Here is a 25633-nt window from a genome sequence, read left to right as displayed (position 1 = left end):
AAGCTGATTGCACAAAGCCAGTAGAAGATGTGTGAATGAAGTTGCTAAAAGCCTTTGTAAGTACTTTAATTTACTTCAGTGCCAGTTTTTGAAGTGAACTGAATTTACACCTCCTGTTATCTAGCTAACAGCTTGCGATTACCCAGGCTAAGTCTCCGTTAGAGGTGTGGTTCCAAAACTTGAAAGACTTAAATTGCAGAAATCCCTGAAATGATAGCTCAAGAATTTGTCTTCACGCTAAGGAGCTACACTTCACTTTGTTTTTATTCCAATCGAGCAACAAAAAACGAGGACTGTATTACCAAAAATGGTGACAACTACGTTGGAGAGGAGGAAGGTGCAAACAGGCAGGCTTCAGAGACAGCAATGATTTTTTTTCCTCAGACCCCATTTCAAGAGACACCAAACCCAAAACGCTTTCCCGAGGCCGGAGGGGATGTGATTCCCTGCTATGTCTTCCAGAGAAGGCAACCACAGCAGAACCCATTCACCTTTCAGCAAGAGACAAAGACCAAGTAGTGCCTCTCACTGACAGGCAGAGAAACACCCACAGTATAGTTCAAGAAAACTGTAAGAAGACCCGTTAAGATCTTACCCTCATACCACTGAAATAATTGAATGCATGACCAGATTTAGGACACCACTTATTTCACTGAAGACAGACACCGATTTCTTTGTAAAGGATACTTGTAAAGGACACATCATTCCACTGATATTTATTTATTGCTACAATGGCTACTGTCTCAGTGATCCCTCAACAGCTGACGTGCCCTTAGATTTTACACGTGATAAAACAAAACTGGACAATTTCAATAAGGAAGTGGATTGATTGGAAACCTGTCTGAAGGGTTCAGCAAAAAGCTAGCACAGTAGAAAGGTAAAAGTCCTTGTACAATTTCTCATTTAAAGGTGGCAAAGTGTAGAGAGCTAGTGATTAAAAATAGCATGCCCTCTTCTGATTAGGAGCAATTAGATCTTTTTCCTACAACTAAGCCAAATGAAACATGACCTTATTCTGATAGGCATATGAAACAGAAACTGTGATCAAAACTGTTTTGTTTAGAGCTTTATTATTTATTACACAATGAAACTTTATTCTGCTACTATGCCTGAAATATTCATAAAAGTATAAAAGCTACTTCAAAACAATAAAATTATCTTCCATGGCACAAAGTTCCCCAAAGGGAACATCATATATGTGGGGGGGGGGGGGGGGGGGGAAAAGTGATTCAGTTTTCCACAACACGTCAGGAACCAGCGACGAGAAGTGGCTGTGCAAACCTCCCCTAAGCTTTGTGCACCATCTCCTGCTTCCAGGCAGTTGAATATTCAAGGCCAAAATCTAGGATCTGCTGCAAAGGAAAATGTCTCAAGACAATACTTTGTAAAATAAGAGACTTCCTCAGCAACATATGAAACCATAGGTTAAATATTCCCTCTGAATTACGTTGTTTGCCCCAAGGAGCCACAGAATCATGAAAGACCAGAGGTGTGAGACGCTGCACTTAGCACATGAAAGCCAGCAGCCAGGTTCATGGAAGGAAGAAAAGGCAAACACGAGGTGGAAGCTCCAGGGTTATGAACATGAAATCATGGAGAGATAAGGACTCCAACACTGTCATTTCCCTCCCACTAATTGCTGTCTCTCAAGCACCACCTTCACTGATTGCTCTCCTTGCTGCCCTCTTCCCTCCCTTACACAGCTCTCCTCCCCAGATTGCTTCCCTACCCAGGGCTACCCAGTTTGTGGTGACAGCCAGCAGAAAAACAACTTGTGCTTCCAAAGCAGAAGGAAAACTCAACAGAAGGGTCACTGAGTGCTCCAAGAGCCCGGTTTTAGTCACGTTGGCTTTGTCAGTTAGTACTGTCCCACGGAGCAGAGGCGAAGGCGACCACTTCAGAGCGAGAGGCAGCGCGAGCGCTGATCTCTACTCAGCTGAGGTCACAGATTAAAAGGGAAAAAAAAAAAAAAGAAGCAAATTTAGAAAACAATGAGTTTGCAAGTAAGGGACTAAATCAGAGTAATGAGATGGTGTAGGTGGAAATAATGAACAACCCGCACAGCTTCCTGGGCAGAGCAGCCACGGGGTCACTCCCACCGTCTCCTCCTGCCTCCAACCTGCCCTGAACACACACGGATAATCTTTAGATGAATGACCACTAGCTTATTTTGCTAATTTTGAACTGTGGAAATAAAAAGCCAGTGAGGGTGTGCGTACATATGACTGTTGGAAATCTAACCTCTGAAGTGCAGATTATTTTAATTAAAGCCTGAAGAGCATGCATGTTTCTGACCAACAGTTTCCATTCTGATCTTCAGTGCTGATGAAAATACACACGAGTGCCTCCTCTCAGCTCCCATGTTAAAAGCATTGTCTTTAAATGGCAGTGGGGACACTGTTGACCCCAAGCAACCAAATCCCAACATAGGCAAGGAAAAAGTCCTGTGAACGGTTTCTCCGGGTTGCTTTGCATTTGCAGAGCCCTCAAGAGGGCCCACAAAGCACCTCCAACCTGACCAGCTCTAGCGCTGGGAATCCCATCCACGTGCCCTGTTGTGGTGCCAGGATCCCACTGCTGAACCACAGGGCGCCCTCCATTTTGTGACACCCGCGTAAGGAAACGCGGCGCCTTCAGAGCTCGCCTCGCGCTCCCACGGCTGCCTCCCGCTCCCAGGCACCGGCCCAAGTAAGGGCAGGTGAAGCTCTGCAGGCACCAAACAGGGCAGGGGAAAAGAGAAAAGGCCCCGCAGCAGCTTCTCATCTTCATAATTAATTACCTGGTAGATACAAAAGCGCTGCTTCTCATAAAAAGTCTCATGCATATGACGAGGGCAATTAAAAGGGGTGGCAGGAGGATCCAGATAACTCGGTTGACTGTTTTTTTTCCAGCACAACCTAGTTTTCTTTGAGAGAAGACCTGACCTCTAGGAGCTTTTGAGACGTGTGTGTGAACTTACAAAACATATTTCACAAGAACTAGTGAACGATCCTCCGGATTCCAGGCGCTGCAAAACAAGCAACGCATCAGCTTCCCCACGTCCACCACACAGCTCAGAAACATCGCAGACACCACGATGGGAATATAACGTGCCTTAGTAACTAGATCATACATTTGCTCCCACAGCTTATTCATTTTATTGCCTCTGCTGACCTGTATTAGTGAAGTGATGCAAGGATTAAGGCTTCTGAAGGTCTTCAAAGAAGAGCAGGTGCTCTTCTAAAATCTGATGCATTTTGGCAGTTTCGAGCACAGTGAAGTCAAGCCCCTTCAGCCTCCAGGTTTAGCACCGCCTTTGACTGCCTCTCATTCTGTCCAAAGTGCTTTTAATCCACTATAAATACTACTTAAACAATGTGGAAAATTATAACTTTAAACTTAATATAATAGTTAGCAATTTTATACACACAGAAACAAAAACTAAACTTCCATAAAACTAACCTTCATTTACCAGCTTGCATAGCTATATTTGAAAGAACATTTATTTGTGTTCTTTAACCTCTACTTTAAAAAATAATGTTTCTTTTTGTAGTTAAAATAACTGAATTACTTGACTCTCGCATGCATGAAAGGGCAAGGAAAGCAAACACACATCTCACGATCATTTAAACTCTTCTTTCAGACTATCATGACAGTGTGACTTAAAACTACAGAAATCTGAAATCTATTTCTGAGCACTTGAAACTTGACATCTTTTTACATCTCCAATGAGATATTACTGAGGTTTAGCATGACATTTTGAAATGTCACCAGCACTGTCTTGAAACCAAAAGTCTTGACACAGAACAGACACCTACCTGCTTGAATTTTGAAAGAACTTTCTATTTGGGGTGATATTCTAAAAAACCTCTATACAGATCCTTTCTCATACTTTAGAAAATAATACTATTTATTCCACAGAGGCCTTTCAGAATAACTTTGCTTTTGCTGGAGGGCAAAAGTTTGTTAACATGGTGGCTCACGTCAGAGTCACTCAAACTCCCCATTTGATCCCTTTGCAACAGCCCTCGCAGAAGACAAACTCCTGGTCACAAACCTGCTCTCTAGCACAATTTAAGAGCCGGTATCAATGCCAGGCTTATTCAAATGTATAAGCCACTGATCCTAATTTCTACACTGAGGAGTTCCTGAATAAACACGTTCTCTTCATTACTGCTGCCTTTCACACCTAGGTTGTTTCACACTGCTGCAAAATCACACCTAGGTTGTTCAGGGAGGTTACAATGGGACTGTTGTACGTAACGTTCATTTTGCAAAGTTCCTAGAAAATGGATTAATCTGTCTTATTTTTGTTTAGCCTCTTGCTTTGCTAAGTTATCACTGGCAAGCATGTAACACGTCTGTTTAAAACACAGCCAAAAGCCAAGAGTCACCTGTTAGGCCTAGGAGCGTGCCACTATATTAATACACCTGAGATGCAGATTTTCCTAAGTATTGACATTGGAAAAGCACCAAAATGGAAGTCATCACCAGTTCCATAAACAAGGATTGGCCATCTAGATGTCACTCGCCATAGAAGGGGGTGAAAAACGCTGTGATTGTGGCCCAAATCAGCAATACTGGGAGTGATGGTGACGGCTGCTCCTCAGCGGATAACTCTGAGGACAAAGCACATGGGGACACCCCCAAAGGGGCCTTCCCAGGTCCCGGCTCCGATGGCGGCTGCCACAGGCAACCGGCGCTTGCCCATTTCATCCATCTTCCTTTCAGCTTGTTCCCCAGCTCCTCAAACCCAAACCTGCAGCAGAGGAGGGGTTGTCCTCAACACAGACAGGCAACCACCTAGGGAGAAGTTGTTTTAGGGGGACTTGGACCAATTCGGACCGATTCTGCTTCTTTAGAAGTTACAGAATTTCACACTGAAGAAAATGTAATTATTGTCAGTGTTCACCTCCTGCTACTATTATTCACGCAGTAACACAGTGAAAATAAAACAGGAAAATATCATATGATTAAAATTGGATAAAGCAAAGATGCTTTTTGTAACATAGTGCTTTTGCTCGGACACATTCTTCTACCAGCATACCTAAATAAATACAAAATTTACTTACTTGAGCATTAGTAGATGTTTTCCTTCCATCACAAAAAAAAATTCCTTATTTAGCTGGAAATAAAGACAGACTCAAACCTTCTTTCTTTTTTTTTTTTTTAATAAACTTTAAATAGTTAAAATAAGAGAAAAGAGTATGCTTTAAAGCCAGGCTTTTTATTGTTTTTTTCATGCCAGGCCTTAAAAGTTGGATTTACTAGCAAACACAGGGCATGAGAAGAGAGCTGAATATTTAAAATGCTGGTGTATAAGAATACGTTAAAATAGGCAGTGACTTACTCCATTTTACCTTACAACAAAAGAAAGTCTTATAGTTTTTTTTCTCCTTTTTCCTCAAATGCACTGCTTCTTATATTTATCCCAAATAATGGAAAATTATCCCTACAAAAATCCCTTTTTTTCTTAATATGAAGACTCTACAAAATATTTCCTTTATTCACTGGCAGTCTGTTGAAATTCTCCAGAATATTTAGATGTGGCTGCCTGCAGAAGTTTACATATGCCAATCCAACACTGCTAACAAAAATTGCAAACAGAGCTGAAAATTGGAATAATTCATCCAAATCATCCCACTGTAAGAAGATTGTATTTCAATTCTTCATAAACACGGATCATTTTGTTTCATTTCCAAAATTCTTCTTGATCCGCATAACACAGTGTGTGATTCACTGGTGCTTTTCTCCCTCTGTTGCTATCCTTAGTGCTATTTCCTCATTTGCATTTAAAACACTATTTGTTTTGTTGAGGTTTTTGTGCCCTCGGGGCTCTTCTAGCTTCAATTCTACCCCTGCCTAAAGACTTCTCTCTTTAAAGAGGTTTTTGATGGACTGGATTCTTGGTTTCTTCTTTTCCAGACACAGGTAAGTGTCCCACCATAAAGGCAGTGTAGAAGCAAAGCTGAATGGCAGCAGCAGTGGGAGCTGCCACAATATTTGCAAGCCAAGATCACTAACAACTTTAACAGCTACTCTTCTTTTTTTTTTTTTTTTCCCCAAATAAAAACGTCATGTTCTGTTTAGAAAATGTACTTGGTGTTTATGGTAAACATAATCTTGTGCCACAAACTACGAAAGGAATAAAGACAAGACAAGATGGCACAGTTTGATGAATTCAACATAACGAAAAATGGCAGAATCCTAGTAGCAGCTGTAATGGTAACAAACACTAAAAAATACACAAACAAAAAAGCAAACCAAGAATCTAAAAATACATCTGCTAAATTGAGGGAAAATCTATGAAATGAGATTATAAGCTTTTAAATTTCAGACTAATTACCCAGGGACCACAGGAGAAAACTAAATTCAGATGTAAAGTACTATTAGATGGAAAAGCCTCAGCTTTCCAAAATTCAAAATTATTAAAAAGCAATACATCTGTTCATCGTACTGTGATTTAACTGTTTTCTAGTCTATGGGAATAAAGAGCAGGATACAATAGTTTGCAACATCCATTTACTTTTTTTTTTCCGCTTAAATTTCTTAAACTAATTTAAGAAAATATTCTCACAGAAAAAAAATAGATGAACACAAAGAAATGCTGTGACAAATCCTGAGACAAATTATCCTACATCGTTGCTATTCTATGAAAACTGGTTTGAATAATAAACATACTGGAGTACATTAAGTAACTGCATACAAATCAAAAGTATTTGTAAGTTATTAAGTTGTGCATGTTTTTAAATGGCAAAACATGCTCATGGGTTTACTTTAAAATCTCTCACTGCTTGTTATCAAAGTTAAAAGATCATTTGCATACCAATACACATACTGTAAACATGAAATTCTCATTAAGGAAAGATGGGTTTACAGTAATCTGATCTTTTACAAAAAGCTATTGGTAACTGAATCTCTCAGTGTCTAACTTTCTAGAAAATTAAACCAATCTTTCCACTCTCCAAGGTGAAACACGACCGCTTTAGGAAATACCCCTGTTTATTTGTGAATCAGAAATACAATCGAGTGGCATATTTCCACTTGCTCTTCAGGCTGACAGTTTCAGCTTCATTCTATTTTACAAGAAAACAGCAGACTTGTGGAAGTCCTCCACAGGCTTTCACATCGCAACCAAAGTTTAATTACAGCAGGGAAGAAAAGCAGTGGTGATGCAGAGAAAGAGCAGCCCAATTGCCCCTAGCTGCTGAGAGGATCTCTCTTCCTGTTTGGCTCAGTGAGGACTTCTTGTTTTGTTTCATTTTTGCTTTTGTTTTTTTCATTTTTTTTTTCTGCCTGTCCAACTGCCTCCATCAAGAACCAAAAAGTTGACATGCTCTTCTCATACGAGCTCGAGAATGATCCTTATACCGGTAGAGTTGAGTGTCAATCGGTAGGCCGGGGAATGATACTAATGTGAAGAAAGTTATCTGGATAGCTCATGTGTTCACTTAGCCACTGCAGTGGTGTTTCCAGCATCGGCTCGATTCCATGAATCATCACTTGAGTCTTCTTTTCTCCATCTAATTCAAAGAAAAAGAGAAACCACTCAGGCACCTTGCAGGGTTCACAGAAAGATTAAACACAGCTAGCTTGCAGGAGAAAGAGCTGCGGTGCTACCAAGTTTGACATTTAAGAGAATGGAAAGCAAGAAACATCGGTATGGAGAAGGCGGAGAATTGTATCATCTAAAACAGAAACCTCGAGCTAAAATCAATTCCAAGAAAAAAAATGGTTAGAATGAAACTTAATGAAAGTGTCACTCTACTGCTCGCAACCTTTTCTCCTACAGCTTCCTGTTAACCCAGTTAAGGCAAATCCATCTCTCCAAGTCATAGCCACGTGAGATTTGTATGGATCCTACTTCTGACATTGCTTAAACTTTCTAAAAATCCAACTTTAGGATGTAATATATGTAATTATATGCAATGCTTTACATGTAATACAGCTTTTTCAGCACAACACATGTAATATGTCATGATATTCCTGAAGGGATTTTATTTTGCTGCAAATTACATCTTAAATATTTAACAGTATTACCGACAATTACTCAAATGCTAAGTTGGCACCAACTTTTTCCTCACTTAGTTTCATGTTGTGGAAAAGTTATGTTAACAAATGATTCCCAGTATGACAAGAATATATTCTAAGAATATTTCAACTCTTTTTATTTATATTTGTCCCGAAGGAAGCAAATACTTTGATCCTCTGGTTCAAATGATGGGAACCAGCTAAACCAACTGACATAACTATCACAAAATGAACTAAAAAAAAAACCCAAATGAAAATTTATCTCAGTCTTGAGAGAACAGTATTTGAAATATGCTCCAAATAATGGTTAGGAAAAAAGACAGTGACCTTTTACTGTTTTTATACTCTGGCATTTCTCACATCGACCCACCACAGCGAGTGCTCAGAAATACCACCATTGCCTTCCCCAGCTGGCATCTTGTCTCCCCCTTGCCCAAGAAGAGGGGACAGTCCCCGTCAGAAAACTGCTCCCCAAGAGCTCTGCAGGACTGCGGAGTGACTGGACCTGTTGTTGGCTCTTTCATTCTCTTCCCCTAGTTTTAACATAATGCCTAGTTTGAAAACACAAAATGTTACTTGGATTCAATAAACAAAGTGATTTTTCAGCTCTCTGAAGCATTTACTGTAGATTGGTATCCACACCAGCACAACCTAAGCCATACCTGTAATCAAGTTATCCTTGAATCCCTGTTGACTTTATGGTAGCAATAATACACCCTGCAGATGCAAAAAGCCAGGTATTTGTCCAAATTCTAGCCTTACATATTAGTTACATGCCACCTGCATAGGGTACCTTATTCTGTACAAGCCCTCAATTAGACAAACATACACAGCTTGATTCCATAAAAATATTTTTAACACTTCTCAAAATAAAGCTGATAACTGGTTTCTACAAATTGGCCAAATTTGATGGCAGTCATTTACATTTTGTGTTACCAGTTAATTTTTTGGAAACAACACATTGGCATACATGGGCAGAAATGACAGTATTAGTCTCTGAACTCCTCTAGAATGATTTTTGCATTCTGAAATATGCTGGGAAAAAAAAAAAAAAAGAAGGCAGCTTGAAAAAAAAAAACTTCCCCAACAGTTAAATAAAATCCCAAGAGCACAGAATTTCATTCTACTTGCCAACATAATGAGTATAGTACTGCAAAATTATTTGATTATTCATCAAAATCTACACAGTAATTTAGACATATTAGCCCTTAAATTTTTCTCTGAATTTTTTTTCCATTTCCTCCAGATTTTGTGTCATAATCCTGTCCTTAAATATATCTTACGGTTGTTCCTATAGCTGTGTGATTTGTGAAATTTGTGAATTTAACAAGAGCATTCTTACTAATGGGCTGACAGATAAAAGTCTGCTCAGAACCAATTCAATTCTTTATTTCCCTTTCAACAGTGAATCATCAGCAATCACTCTCTCCGGAAAAGCTACCCAGGGAATTTTTCACTTCTAGAATCAAAAAAAATAAAAAGGTTTCTCATGCAAGCATTCAAGTATGTGGTGGCAGTGACTGATTTTACTGAATTCAATGAATATCTACAAGTTCTCTTTTATCTTCACTACCTGCAGCGTACTGAAGATACAAATAAGATGAATTTGAAACCAGTCTGTTCATGTCAAATGCAAGTGGGCCATTACTCATGTCCTTGTTAACTAACCAGTGTCTATGAACAGTCTAGTCTAGGTTTGCATTACACCATATGGCATTAGGACTGTGCTAGCTGCTGACTATTTTTAGTGGGAACCTATGCATAAATAGATGAAATACTGTAGAATTTCAGTATCAGCTTCTTGTTACAGGAGGAAAATCAGAGAAGTATTTCCCTCGATTTTTCTTGTACTATCTACCATAACTTTTAAGGTTGTGTATGCATGTTTATACACTCCAATTTGATGCCTCTTGCTTACAAATGAGAAGCAGTCTTTCTGGATGCTCCCATCCCCCAGTTCCCACCCACTTTTGTTCCCACTTTCTCATACAAATCTTTTATTCCACTCCTCAGCAACCTGAGCAAGTCTCAGAGGTCAATGAAGAGTTTGGGTTTAACTGAAGTCTGCATCTCTGCATTAGCGTTGTTTGTGCCTCAGTATTATCTCTGACAAGGCATCACCTCTTAATTCCTTTTACCCCTGGGGCTTGACTAGCAAGATCTTATCCATCCATTCTGTATTTACTGTAGCTTTTTTTCCACATAATCTATTGTTTTTACTTTAGCCTTCCCCCCTCCTTTTGTTACTAACGACCATAAGCTCTCACTCTTCAAAGCCTTCTTCAAATTTCGTGTTTTCAATAATTTCCCCATTTTTCTGAATCACGTGCAGAGATTTTTTTCTCCAATAGATGGCTCTTTATAGCAAAAACCTGTCAACATACATATGTTAAAAGAATTTGCTGGAAAATATTGTTTCCTCACCAGTATCCACCACTGCCACTGTCACCTGAGTTCTGGATGATTTGCTATCTCTTCATGAAGCTTCATCCATCTGATTTACATCCGTATTTACACAGATGTCACTTTGTATGCATGCTGACAGATGAAGAGAGGTCCTCTCTCCCCACCCTTTATTCTACGATAATACAAACTGTAAGAAGATCGACAAAATAAATGATTCTATAAATTAGAAGATTACAAATTGTTAAGCAAAGTATACTTGAGTGGTGTAAGATGTAAATGATTTACTTACAATTAAGTTTAATGTCATGTCATTGGATTAAGCCTGTAAAAACTGGGGCAAATAACTGCTTATTTGTAGTGCACCGTGTCCACACCTGAGAAGATCGTAACTGCTGGCATTGATTTTGCAGTGTTCTGCAACGTAGTAAGATGCCTGATTTTCTTCAAAGCAAGGATTTAAAATTTTCCAGACATCCCATCTATATTTTTCTTTTTTAATCAAGATAAACCTGAATTACCGAATGGTCACCATTCGATCTAAGGATGGTCTATTTTATTCTGTTACAAATTAAGAAAGAGGATAATGGAAATACCAGAAAAATAAAAGCATAGTAATAAATGTTCCATAGAAAAAATTGTAATATATGATAACTATTGACTTAAGATCAAAGCATTTTTATATTACCAAAGTGACAAACAGGTAATAAATACTCTTTTAGCACTTACAAGAAAGTCTATAGACCTATCATGTCATTTCCTATCAGGGTGAAAGTTGCAGGCTTAAATGATTTTCCTTTGCTACCCTTGTGAAAATGCACAAATTCAGAGACTGCTAAAATTACTTGTGGCCTGAGATGAGCAGAGATTATAAAACTTCTGCCAAAGCTTCAGGCCACTTCATCTGCAGGAGATGAAAATTATGCTTACCTGTTGCATATTAACACATTTTCGGGACATTTCAGATGACCTGTTGTAGAAATTTTAAGGAAAAAAAAAAAGACCTGTAAAATTCAAATAATGTACTTCTTGCATAGGCCTATACTGGACAAGGATACTGAAAAGCAGGAGGGAGCATAACCAAAGAATATGCCACACAGTAGCAGTGCTATGAATGTTACAGGCCTAGCCACAGCTGAAAGAGCTGGAGAAATGGGACACAAGTCGATCATCTTTGGAGCATATAATTGTTTCTAGATTAGATAAATGTATTCCTGACAACATGGCATACCACACAACGAGAAAACTCATTTCAAGACAGAGTGACAAGGAAGCGAGTTCTCCTCCTGTGGATATGGTTTGCCGACTTCCCTTTGCCCCGGTCCTGCTCCTCAGGGTGCCAGATATTTAGGAGCCATCGCTTGGAAGTGGTCAGCACTCTCTTGGACAGCACGTGCTCAGCATCGAGAGAGGGGATCTCCCAGATTTTTTGTTTGTTTAAACAAATTTATAACTTTCAGTAACATGCTTCACATGAAGATGCAGCTAAAGTTCATCACTAACAAATATTACTGCCCTTGTTTTAATTTTTTTTAAAGCGTAAAGCCAAACTGGGACCAAATCTCTGGCCATCAACGACAAAAGGTTCCTTGCAAAAAGCTAGTCTTGCAATCTAGCACAAACGATCGCATACAAAACTATCTACAGTCATTTACGAAAGATTATACTGTATAGCAAGCAAAGAAATTCAAATACATTCTCACTTATCACGGGTGAGAAAAGGTAACTGAAGAGTGGCTGCAGTGATCCGTGCCTCTGTATGCCTCATGTTGGTGATTCTAAGATATAGAGACAGCCCCTGACAAACCTTATGATCTGAAGAACTGAAGAGCATCAGTAAAAGAACTTAAATAAACAAGCACTTGAAGGACTTATTTCATTCCATGTACTTTCAAGTAGACAAGATCTTTAAACAGGAAAAAAAATTCCAGTGTAGAACAAGTCATAATGTCTTGCTACATTAAAAAACCCCCAAACCTCAATTGCGTCAATAACAGTTTAATTTGATATAGGGATGTTCCAACTACTAGCACAAAAACTAATGAAGAGCATTAACCCTTCAACAGAAATCTGTTCTAAATTGACAACCACACCAACGCTTGGAATTTAAACTGACAACAATCAGATATTATTATTTATAACAAAACTTCCTTCATAATTATTTTGACTGCATGTTGAGCTCAGGCAATAGCCATAAGCTTAAAAAGATTAAGCTAACGGGTGATCATGCACATTTTCACACTGCTACCGTAACAGTCACTGTAGCCAGATACCATCAGTCAGCAAACGCAGGAACAGAATGTCTTCAATTCATTTATAAATGAAATATTGATGCTTTATTTATTTATATATCTCCCATATATAAATAACCTATATATACACACACACACACAGAGGTGTGTGTGTGTGTGTGTGTGTATATATATATATATAATATATATATACACAGAGAGAGAGAGAGAGAGTTTAAAGTTAAAACATTATTTCAGTTGTCTCCATTTATAAAATTAAATGCTAATAATTCTGGAACATTTCTGCCATCAGTTTTCCAGCATGACATGCAATAGCAACAGAGCACAGAAATATGGCAGGATGTTCAGATTCCACAGTAATGATGACTTCAGAATAAGTATCTCAAATAGAAAAATAAGCTTTTCCTTCAAACAAATCTTACCTACATATTCTGAGACATGCAATTTTATGGGAATCACAGCCAAAAAGAAAAAAAAATTGAGCTTCGGTTAATCTCAGGATCAAATGATCATTTACTCTTCTTTTGAATAAACTCAGAACAAGCTTGTCAAACATTTAATATTTTAAAGTTCCCCCCTACTGAATATAAATACTTTACATTTAAAAATCAGTAACTTCACAGTCTAAGATCACTACAGCCACAGGCTCCATTGCACAAAGTGACTAGTTTCTCACAGCAATCTTAGCACACTTTCTGCCTCAAGAACTCAAAAGTTGACGTGCAACACGATGGTGCAAGAAGCGATGGTTCATCCCTGTCAACACATCTCGCTGGACATTGGGAAGATCACTGATGCTGCTTTGGCTGAAGAACTTGCACACTGAAATATACCTTACATACACTGTTCCATCCAAGTCTTCTTCCTCAAAATTTTATCATCTATGGAAAAAACATTGTTTCAAGCACACTATAAGATGTGGTTTGGCAGAGTAGAACCTCACTTCCTTGATATAATCCAGCAATAACGGTATAAAAGAATGATCAGATAGATCTGGTCAATTGGCATGGCAGCAGTGTGAGAACACAACTCATCTGAACAACTGGCAGGAACATGAGAACAATTGCTCAAATTAAACTTCAAAGCTTTGTTTAAATGTGTTCTCAGTTCTGGATATTCTTGATATGTACGCAAATATCCAAGACTCTTTGAAATATGTGGCCTCAAAGTCAATTCACAGTAGAGATCCACAACTCTGCATTTTTCTTTAAAGACTTTCCTTTTAAAGGAATGTCAAAGGTTTAGTGGTTTACCAAATGACCCTTTGTAGGAAATCAGAACAAGACTGTTTAAAAACTCAAAACGATGACTTAGAAAAGATTGCTTAAGCTCTTCTCCAAACGAAATAGTTCAGAACATCAGTCTCTCCCCACTCTCCAGGGGTTGGTCATTCCCTTCTTGTTCCTCATATTTCACCCCCACAGCACCCTGGTCACACATGACCGGGCCCCTCACAAAAGCTGCTGCTTCTTAGCCCAAAAGGCTAAGGACCACATAAGTGTCAACCTAATTTGGTCCTACAAGGACCAAATCAGTGTCAACCTCAGGGCAGTCTGTTTTTTTACAAAGGGTTTGACTGCAAAAAACTTATCTCCAAGCAAAGTACCAAGTACACCTCAAACACACCAATGTCATCAAGTCCATTGTCATTGATTTGACACCCTGCTTAAATTAGTGCTCTACTTCTCTACACACTTTGACATAGGCCATTTGACTGATCTCTACATAATCTTCTAGTGTTGAAGGTTCACAGCATAAATGTATCCTATGTTAGACATTTGTGACCCAAAGGACAGGAAAAGAAGTTTCTCCATAATAGCTATTAGAATAGGTAGATTCCTGGATTATATTGCTGCAGGGTCCTAGCCTTCTTGGTCTGCAAAATGAAACTGGATGAGCATACAACATTATCATTCACAGTAATTAGGTTTAAACATTGAGAACAAATGAAATACTGGTCAACACCCCCATTTATCATCTGCTTCCCCACATAATTTTTCTGCTTGTAATTTCCTGTCGTCATCAACCTCAATTCCACCCTGATGTTACATATCCACATGAATGAAAAATAACAGAAAATATGGATTAAACCAGTCACCATACACAAAAAGTTTACTGGGTTTTGGGTCTTCTTATTATTCTTATAATCTCGTAGCAGCCCAACACTATGTAAACAATCTAGAAAAAAAAGCTATCCAATGAAAAAGTCTTCAAAGAAAGAAAATTTGGTCTCAAACAGTAGTAAACCCAGACTGTTTTAAAGACTTTTCTTTAACTCTTTTCCATGCAGTCCCCAAATGTTAATATTGACAGTAATACAGCAACTAACAGGATTTTTTCCTTACATAGAATAGCTCAAGTATTTCAAATGAAAAGCAGTTATAGCATTAAAACAAAAACTTTACTTAACTACGCTTATTTTTTTTATTCCTCTGTGTTTATAAAAAGCTTTCAAATGGTGCTGTTGCAATATAAATAACCTCAATGTAATTTATGAAAACTTCTTTTTTTCTTAAATGGCTTACACTTTAGCAGTTGAAAAAATAGTTTTAGAAAACTTAACAATTGCTGGGCCTGAGATGCTATTCAAGAATGTAATCAAGTTTCAGGTAGATATGCCCCCCACTTATACCCTGTTCTTACTATGGAAAATAATCTTATTCTCCCCTTTCTGGTTAAGGATGAAATGTCTCGCTTTGCCTCAGCCCTGAACCAGCAGCAGCAGACCTGGACAGAAGACTAAAGTCAGAAGTTGAAGCTTTTAAATAAAAAGTTATATTTAAGTTTGACTATATGCATGTGAGCAAAGGCAAGATTCAATGATGCCTTGGTTGGACACCACAGGCAAGCACACAATATATTTAAATGTACCAGGAATGGCAAGGTGTCTGCCGAAAGATAAGCGCCTGAATGCGTGACAAATTGAGCCCCATGCATCCCCATACCTTGCCCATTGTTGAGGGAAAGCTAAATCACTTTTAGGAGCAGGGAAGAAGCTTTTCAGGCTGCAGACAAGTTGACCTGCAATGAGTTAACCCTTCACGTGCTCTGCCCTTAACTGAAGGGGAAGTTTCCCTGCCCTCTACACTTTGTACAACTGATCTCCAGAAATTAAGGCTATCTCTGTATACAGCTGGGGAGCCAAAATGTCCTCAACACGTCTTGTTTTTTAAAACTCAAAACACTTGATAACGATTTTTCTCATAAAGACTGGTATAAATCAGACTGCTGCAACAGACTTCTTATGCTAACAGTTTGTAAGGACTTTCAGAAAGCCATTGTTTTCAATATGGTTACCCCAAACAATTGAATACCAAACTCTATACAATCGTATTATATGGCATGTAAACACACAAAACATTTTAAAAAGATTTTTACTGGCATTCTTGAACTTTCAACCTCTACTTTGCTTCATTTTCAAGTTACAGTAATTCACATCATGCCTACAAAATATTCTTAATTCCACTAAGCATCCATATTTTATAATGTTTAAGCTAATCACATGAAGATTTGAGCATGACAAAGCAAAGCAGGATGACTGCTGTCGCAAAACAACAATACTGAAAAGCGAGTTTACTTGTTTTCATCAAGCCATAATGATAATTGTTAGTTCAACTACTCGGTTTAATAAATCAAGCTCAGGAAAGACCATTCTGACATAATTACAGTTTTAGAACTTTTGCCCTAAAAGCGATTGGGAAATACATACAGATCAAAGGCCTAATGGTTGCTATTTTATATTTTGTACCTTTGCACTAAATGAGAATGAAGTGGCTTGCTTTTTTAACATTATATCTAGCAACATGATTATGATACGTAACAAAGTAAACAGCTCTGCAAGCAAAGTCAACATGCAAATAGAGATGAGCTATCCAATTAACCCAAAAGTCTGGACAGTTTTCTTCCATGTCTGACAAATTCTTTAACCTCTGCTTGGCTGATCAGTAAAAACCCAGCTAATTGAATCCATCGAGGTGAAAAACCACAGGCTCAAGCCTGTGCTGCATACATCATGCTGAAGGATTTCTGCTTCAGCCACGGCGGTAACAGTCAATGGGGTCAGGTCAAAGAGGGTTAAAGCGAGTCAGGATATAGCCAAAGGAATACATCAAACACTGATTTTAAAAGGGCAATTAATCTTGGACAGAAATGCTTCCTGGGGAATGAGATCTCAATCTTAAGAGCACACTACATGATGTAGCAGTAAAAATGCACATATACAAGCTTAGAGAGCTTTCATCCTGTGATCACAAACAGAAGGGGAGTGCTGTTTATCAGAGAAATACAAACCCTTGCTAAAATACTTACATTAGCTTCTTCCGGGCCCTTGCTCATTGAAAAATAAATTCTCTAATGAGCAGGCAATACAGTTCGCACACATGAAATACCTTTTCCTCCTGAAAGTTCATTTTACTTTTTTTTTTTTCCCGTACCAAAATATCAGGAGACTGAACTTCAAAACTGATGATCAATTCTCTTAAAAGTGGTAGTCAGAAGCTAAATATTTTTTTCCCCGCAGTTTTTTCTTTCCCTGCAAAATGGGGAATACTACTCAGAAACTTACAAAACACGTATAGCATTTACCATTAGAATTTAAGTTAGGAATTAGTTAGGAACATTACTAGCCATGACAAACCATGTCTACAAAAAAATGCCAGCCCATGAGTCTGAAATGAGTTACAGCTAATTCTGCTGCACTAGTTAATGATTTTGAAGAGAACTGGCCCTGGATTTTAAGAGACACTGATTCTCCAGCAGGAGCGGCATCTACTCGTGTCTCTAGCACACATCATCTGTCCTCTTTGCTTAAACTGCCATGGAATAACAGTTTGCAGTAAGATACTGGATTTCCTGAAGCTTCCCAAAGTATTTTGCCATTTTAAGTGTGGTCAGGATCTCATCACGGAAAAGGGCAATGTGCACAACGGATACTGACATCTTTAGCGACCACAGCACCTCTGTCAGCATGCCAAGCCACTGCAGAAATCTTTAGGTTTGACGCAAGGAAAAGTTGTATTTTCTTACAAATATTCACTCCAAATCACTACAGATGCTCAGTGAGATAGGACAACTGATCCATTGGATATGAAGTTAATAGTAACTGATTAAAATGAGACATTAATAAAGGAGGCAGTTACTATTAACTGAACCTAACAGAGGAGAGTAGGACATAGTAAATGCAGTACTAATTCTTGGATTACTCTATTTTACATCATGGATGATACTGCTACTTTTTTTCTAATTACTTTTCTCCTAGGACTTCTAGTTTTGCAGGTTCTCTTCTTGTTAGCCATGTAAAACGTTTATTTTCTATGAAAATGAGGTCGTACCTAGATATACTGAGGCTGTATAGAAATGTACTACAGGGAGAAAGGACAAGAATAGTTCCACTCAATTCCCAGGATGTATACCCCATTTGAAAGTATGGATGTAGCTCGTGAGTGGACCAGCTCATGGATACTCTGCTGATCTATTTCCCTCGACACAACAGGAAGGTCTCATCTGTGCTGCTTACTAAGAACAGTACCCAGACCACATTAACCCATGAACACTGCTCAGCAGTTTTCTCCTTACTCTGAGGAGTATTAAACAACCTAAACTAAAATCACACCTAATAATTACTAATAATCACACAGCATGGACAAAGTATGTTCTAGCCCTCCTCTGTTTAGTAATTTATATAAAGCTACTGATACCATATTGTCAAAATCCTGCACTTCACTGTACTATCTTGGTTGAGAATTTCACCCTGCAAACCATAAAAGGTTAACTACTGTCTCCTGAAACTCTGGTAGGCCTACTAAACTCCCTTGCAGTTACACTTCCAACCAACTACAGAATGAAAATCGGCATGAATAGTATAGAGTATAAATCTTAACGTAGTGATAACCCCTACTGGAGAAAAAAAAGTACTCCGGAGCATTTTTACATTTACTTCTACAGGAAATGTAAAAAACATTATGCGGGTTTATCTACTTTGTGTACAGCTTTAGATGCTGTTGACATGGCTGGTTCTGAGAGCAACCAAAAAAGGGGTTTTTTTTCCTTCTCTCTTCTGTAAAGGTTTTGATGTTTCAGTTACACTGAGCAACTTCTATAATGCCCTTGGGGTGAGACAGACTAATTCAGATCAGGATTCAAAACAAATCCTGTCCTTCAGTCCTTCCTAGCGACCCCAGTGTGACCAGCTGCAAACCACATCACCTACCTGCTCCTCTAATTTCTCTCCCTCCTTTTTATCTCTCTTCACTCATCTTTTGTCCAAGTCATAAATTCTGCAGGAACACACTGAAATGTTTCTACAGCACTAAAAAACTGCCTCCCCCCCCAAAAAACACAAAAAAATAGTCCTTTGAAAACTGACAATTCACCACAATCAAAACATTTTGCTGAGATGCTTTGATTCCAACAGATTTCCTGCTGGAAGTCACACGCACAGCGGATTGCTGGCAGACAACTCGCCCAGCTTCCTAACAACATTCCCAATCTTTCCTTGGCTGCGTAGGCTTCCAGAGCCGCAGCATTTCACAAGGGATTTGGGGCCAAGTTCTCGACGCTTCCCGGAAGCGCCTCTGCCGCAGGCCGCACAGCCAACGGCTCTCAGAAGAACTTTCAGCCCTCTTTTGCAGAGGGTTTCAAAGCTTCCAGCTTGCAATTTCCAAACAGAATTAGTTAGATTTTGAAAAAGCTATTTTGCTCCATGGAAGATTTTACTTTCTCCATTTCATTTTACTACTGTTAGCAACAGACTTCGGAAATCTTGTTGTGCCTGAATTAAGTCATTGGCCTTCTGACAAATTTAAACGGAATAGTCTGGAGTCTGATACTAATAAAACTTATTGGGTGGCCGACGGAATAAACTTAGCTAAAGTTGAACAAGTTTCCAAAGGCTTGTCTGAGAAACAGAAACATTTCCTGAGTTGCTCTTCCTACAGCCTACCCTGCAGAATGGGCCTGTACGTGCATGCCCCTAAGCCACTTTTTAGTCACACAGAAAGCACACATTGCTCTTGTGACATAAGGAAACCCGGCAGATAATCCTAGTGCAGCTGGTTGACATAAAGGTGGAACAAAACTTAAACTTACACTTAGTTGTTTTCATGAGAACTCCCATGCACAAAGGTCAAAACCATTGTTTTTGGAGCATGTAGATGACTAAAGAGTAATTTCCTACAGATCTCTGAACATTCAAAAATCTTGGTTAGAAGAAGCGAAGGCAGCTAAGAAGAAGCTACATAAATATCACACAAGCAGATAGCCTGGTTGGAAAAAGATAATGGCACAAATAATGACTCACACCAAACAGAAGACATACATGATGATCCTTCCCTAACATGGAGGGCACCACTGAGTCAAGGTCACAAGGAAGAGGAAACTGTTCCAGTCTGAAGTTCAGTTTGAATCTGCAAAATGACTTTTAGTAGAAAAGTCAAAGGATTCAAGCTTACACCACGTGAAGAAAATACAGCTTTACTAGCAGTAATCAAGTTTGAAGAACTTTTAAAGATTGTTTAGTATGTCTGTAGAGAAGAAAGCTTCTAGCCCTCAAAGGTACCGTCATACCCATGTGGGAAGCAAGTTTGGCCACTGAACTGCTTAAGACTGACTTAGTCATATTTCTAAATTTAGGTGGCCTGGGAAAGTATTCCAACACTGCCCTCTCCATCATCATGTTGCTGAGAAGCACAGAGCAGCCTGCAAAGAGCACAAGCAGTTAAAACTTGCTGGCAAGCGGAGCAAAAGGTTCCTAACCTGGTGCACCACAGGAGCACAAGGGCTGGGATGGTGCTATTGTGCTCGTCTTGCCGTGCAGGACCTAAAGTAAACCCAAGATCCAGCTAATTCTGTGCTCAGACGGAGCACAGGCTGCTCTATTTCCTTTTCATCTAAAGGCAGGCACACGGCATATATTTAACTCCTCTATTGCTCATTTGTCACTTGTGTCAAAATTAAGAGCTTACCAGGCATATAATCTAAATTCAATTTTCTGTTTGAATAATTTACTGGAAGTCAGTGCTTAGAAAATTGAAAGAGAACAAAAACAATTAATATGCAGTCTCTCATACAATATACATTAAAAAATGCTGCGAGTTAATTGAAAACAGCTGATCACTAATTTTACAATATCATTCAGTACAGCAAGTCTTAAGAGAAAAATCCTGGATTTTGATCCTTGCTTTATTTCTAAAAGAACTAATGACATTGCTGTAGAAAGAGGTCAGTTCACACAGCTTTTCTGAATGAACAACAATGCTGTGAAAACTGGAATTGATTGATAGCCTACTGTTTGCGTCACTGTGTCCAAATGTTTACCATTTGGGTCTTCAAGGAAGCATGAGACAAAAATCAAAACAAGTTTTACGAAGACCTCAACAACACTGGCAAATTAAAATTGCATCCAGAATTGTTTAGACATGATAGTAGTGGAAGAAAACAGTTTCCTTCTGCATTATGCGATTTTTATCTTTGCATTATGCACAATGCTTTAAACTTCTCGTGTGGAATAGGGAAGTCGTCTTTCCCTCCCCCAGATTAATTCTATGTTTTCCATCATTTTAACCCTCTATCTTCAAAGCATTCTATTGAACTCGGTGCTGTTTCCACTTGCATTCACTGCTCTGTAGTTAAGTAAAATCATATTGTGTAGAAACCCTTCTCCCAGTAAGATGAGTCACCATTTCTAATGAACTGTTTCCAGCATCAGAAGATTAGGATATTCTATAACAGGAACCTTGTAAATGTGTATTAAAGCTTTTTCTTTTTTGATTGCTGTGAATTATTCATATGCACTTTTCAAATTTGCTGAACCTTAAAGTTCAGCACTCGTTATTTCTTTCTAAAACAAAATCCCCTTAACTGGCAACAGGAACACCTGTCCTCAGGTGCATAAAACTATGGGGAAATGCAGCAAGGCCTCTTTGCCAACAACACTTAATACTATTTATCTTTCATATATGGCAGTGTGGCTGTAAGCAAGCCAGCCTGGCCTACCTAATTTCACAAAGATAACCACTATTACCTGGCAGAGGAGCAAGGACTCATTAGCAGTGGTGCTCCTTCTCTTCAGTTGCAGTCAATTCATTTTGTCATTTGGCAGTCTTAGAACACCCATAAGCAACAGGGTCTGCCAGATCTACTGCGAGATAATATGCCGTATTTGTTTGTATAGGCAACAACATGGTCTTTAAAATACCTTCTTCATCTGCAAGCCAAACCATAAGCACGTAGTCAAAGTTACCACAGGCAGCATCAAACCTCATCTCAGCTTGTTCCAAATAACACAGCAAATCTTCTTACACAGTAGTAACTTTGAAGACATCTGCTACAATCTCAGGTCCAAAGAGATACAGTGCATCAGGAGTGAATGCAGTGAATTTTGACTGGAAGCTGAACAAGAGGTTTAGACAATTTCTGGGGCAGAGAAGGGTTGATTAGAGGGGACTTTAATCTATGCCATGGTCATATTCTGGACTCACCTAAGTAAAAACAGCACTAGTCTGTTGGGAAACCTGAAAAATTAAGATACCTAAAATAGAAAATGGGCAAAAGTGTTGATAGAGATTCAGAGTCCCTAGATATCTATGGATTTTAGTATTTCTGATATGATATTTTCATACCTATTTTACAAAAATTGGTAGAAAACTCAAAGAAACTGAGCTGTAAGTAAAATCATGGAACACTTCAGGATGAAAGGACAGAAAGGAAGAGGAAAGAACTAAAGCAGAGACAAGCAGTGGCTAACAGCATCACTAAAGAGCAAGACCAATTTCTCCTTGGAAAGTCTGAAAAACTATAGAAATAGTTACATGCATCATGGTGAGCTTAGTCAACAATGCAGAAAAAAACAAAACAGTTAGATATGACTGGAATAAAGGTACTGAAGGAGTACAAAAAATATTGAAAGGGAACAACCTTAGAACCACTGCCACTGAAAAAAGAAGGATTAGCAAGAGTTAAAAAAAAACCAAAACTGAAAAAGTGCCACTCTTCTAAAAATACAGGATCAATATTAGAAATAATTAAACAAAGCCTACATCTTAAGCGACCCGTTTGCCTCAGTTTTCAATATGAGTAACTACTTGCAAGCATAGGTTAAAGAAAAAAAAATAAAAGATAGGCAATTACCAAAACTGAGAACAAAACAGTTCAAAATACTCAAATGCAAGACTTGCAAGATCTACCTCACCAGACTCAAACCTGAAACGAAATTACACTTCGTAAAGGAAGGATTCTCAGCAACTCCAGGAGGTCAGAGGTAGTACAGCATAAACAGCAAGTTACTACCTTAAATTGACTATTTTCTCAGTGACTACAGAATTGATGAGTTTGATCTCAAGAGAATGCATGGTTTAGATGAACTTAAGAATACTTAAGGAAATTTAAAAATGAAAAAACGGAATAAATACATAGCATGAAGATACCTGAAGCAAAATTTCAGGCTAAGGATATATCTTTCTTGAATTTCATTTGTGAACTGCTAAGTAACTCATAAATTACTATTTATTGCAAGAACTTAAAAAAAAAACAGATAAGCATCTTAAAGGGAGATGACAGTGGACTATAACAGAGAAAGAGCTGTTTAGTGGTTTAATTTGGGGTATAATAATATTATCTTTAAAAATATAAGATTGACAAGAAAGATTTCAGCGCTTCCCAAACTTTTGTCTATGTAGAGAAGAATCAATGACAACATTATTTTAACACAAACAGAATTAAATGTTCTGATATTAAATGCAACATGATGCCCTTTGTACTGAAAGCCATCTTTTTGTACAAGCAGAGCTTAGCAACTGGCAACAGCAAAAAGACACAGCCAACCTTTTTAGTCAGACATCAGATGTCTGAGATCCACCAAAAAAAGTGGACATCAACCCCTAGCTCCTTCCACACACAAGCTGCAATACTGAAATGCCTCAGGCAGGATGTTTTCACATTAACAGAAGGTTAATGCCAACGCACAGAGGTGCAACACGGGAGAGCTGATGGAGCAGCACTTCCACAATACACATTCAAGGAAGGTAAATGCTCTGAGGAACAGCAACAGAGAGAGGGTCTCAGAGCGTGTTGTGCTGGTGCGATGTGACACCCAGCTGGATCCTGAGTAGCCTGGTGGCTGCTGCTCCCAACCTCCTTGGGAGCTCCTACACCTACCCTACCTCCTTCCACACCGTTGCTGGGGTCTTGCCATTTCCGTGCCACGCAACCACAGCGGCTGCCCGGGAATCAGCCACACAAACACCAAGGAGGGGAACTACTCGGGTAACGAGAAAACAGCTGATTTAACCCACTGACTGATCTAAACATTCACTTATAAAAATAGAGAAGGCTGTTAGAACTGTTCTAAACTATCCTGCCAGTAGGAAGTATTGTAAGGTTGAAATGAGAAGAATAAATTCTGCACAGGTCTTTTTTTCTCCAAGGCTGTATTATTTTGAGATGTTTGTTTTCAAAGCTGGCAGTTCTGCTCATCTTCCTGGGGGAAAGGGGTGTCCTCTAAAACAATTCCCCTAACAGGCACCCCACTCCCTCAGCGTTCTCAATTCTTTGCTCATCTGAAAAGCTCTCTGGAAACAGCCTGCAAAGAAGTAATTGGGCAAACTTCAGAGAAGAGCAAGCAGAACAGAATATAGTGTTTTTCTATTTTCCTGTAAAGAGCCAAAATTGTTCATACTGGTAACTGTCAATAAATTGCCTAATTTTATGTTCACCAAAGCCTACTATTATGAAACTGATTTCAACGTTCACACAATATAATTTCTTACGTCTTGGGCCTGCTGCCCACACAACTCAAGAAAATTAGTCAGGTGATGTAAAACATGTCTTTTTGACATAATAGATTGCATTTGATTTGCCTCATGATATCTATGTTGAAATAAGTGACTTAATTATACCCCCTGATAAAATTTTGAGGATGACTGAAGGTTGTGAGAAGGGATACTAATGTGTTTGATTAATGTACCTTCTCCAACTGAAAGTTGAAAGGAATCCAGGCTTGATCCAGGACGCTCTGATGAAAAAAGACATGGACAAGCGATGTTCCCTGGCCTTTACCAGCTAGAGATAAATGATGCAAGTTGGTGGTAGACCTCAAAACGTGCATCATCTCATGATTTCACTATTCCAATATATTCAGAGCAAAGAGAAACAGCAGGTAATAGAAGAATGAGAGAAGCTTATCAACTCATGCAATTCCTAAAGCTTCCAAGAACTGCACTGGCCTCTTAGCGCTTTTTCTAGTTCAAACTATTGCTTTTCTTCACACTTTTTCACCCTGACTAAAAATGCAGTTACTGAAATGCATGTATTTTGACAAACAGCCTCAGAAATCTGTCTTGTCTGTGATACCTCCCCTGCAGTGATTCAGCAGGGAGAGGAGAGGAAGAGCGAGAGAGCAGACTCGCACCCCTTCTAGTCTGAAGGCTTAAGGGATTGAGTCTGAAGGAGAGAAGAAAAACATTTTTTTTTCCCCTTTGGTCTAAGAACATCCATGACAAAAAGTCCTCAGCTTCTACCCACCAGATTTTCTCTGAGGAACAGGGATGAAACTCTTGTGCAACTGAGACAGGTGTTTGCTGTACAACGTTCATTAATCAAGGGCTCTATCTACACAGTTGAATAAAGCATCGGCTTGTGGAGACACAAGGAGGTACTGGTTGGAAATAATAACTGCTCGAGTATTTCTAGTTTAGAGCACTTCTACATACAGTGAAAGGCTTGAATAAATAATTTTATAAGTTAATTTAAATAAAATGTAGTATCTAAACAGTTACCCACAGTTTGTAATAGCCCAAAGTACTATTGACATAACATTTTACAAGGCATATTTGCACCGAGAATCTTTTAACGTAACCAGAATGGAAATCTGGGCAACCTGCTCTACTTCTGACAACATTCTTAATTGAACATTGTGTTTTTCAACAGTTGATAACCAGGGCATATATTCAATCAACAGAGATGTAATTTTTTTC

At 38.7% G+C, this 25633-nt stretch overlaps 1 protein-coding gene across 2 annotated transcripts in view; it reads right to left on the bottom strand.

Moving 5' to 3' along the window:
* Positions 1-5719: 5719 nt before the first annotated feature.
* The window catches only part of ATG5 (autophagy related 5), a 66489-nt gene continuing 46575 nt past the window's right edge, over positions 5720-25633 (bottom strand). The window contains exons 8-9 of one of the 2 annotated variants that reach the window (XM_026036638.1): positions 11344-11383; positions 7405-7502 (exon numbers count right to left, since the gene is read on the bottom strand). In XM_026036638.1, coding sequence (XP_025892423.1) covers positions 7427-7502; positions 11344-11383 — 116 coding nt within the window. In that variant the 3' untranslated portion in view covers positions 7405-7426. Of the gene's footprint in view, positions 7503-11343; positions 11384-25633 lie in introns of both variants that reach the window. The other variant, XM_026036637.1, reaches the window with a different exon arrangement.

This window comes from Nothoprocta perdicaria, unplaced genomic scaffold, assembly GCF_003342845.1.
Source record: "Nothoprocta perdicaria isolate Ctin4 unplaced genomic scaffold, notPer1 scaffold_182, whole genome shotgun sequence".
NCBI classification, from domain to species: Eukaryota; Metazoa; Chordata; class Aves; order Tinamiformes; family Tinamidae; genus Nothoprocta; species Nothoprocta perdicaria.
This window is presented reverse-complemented; position numbering and strand designations above follow the sequence as displayed.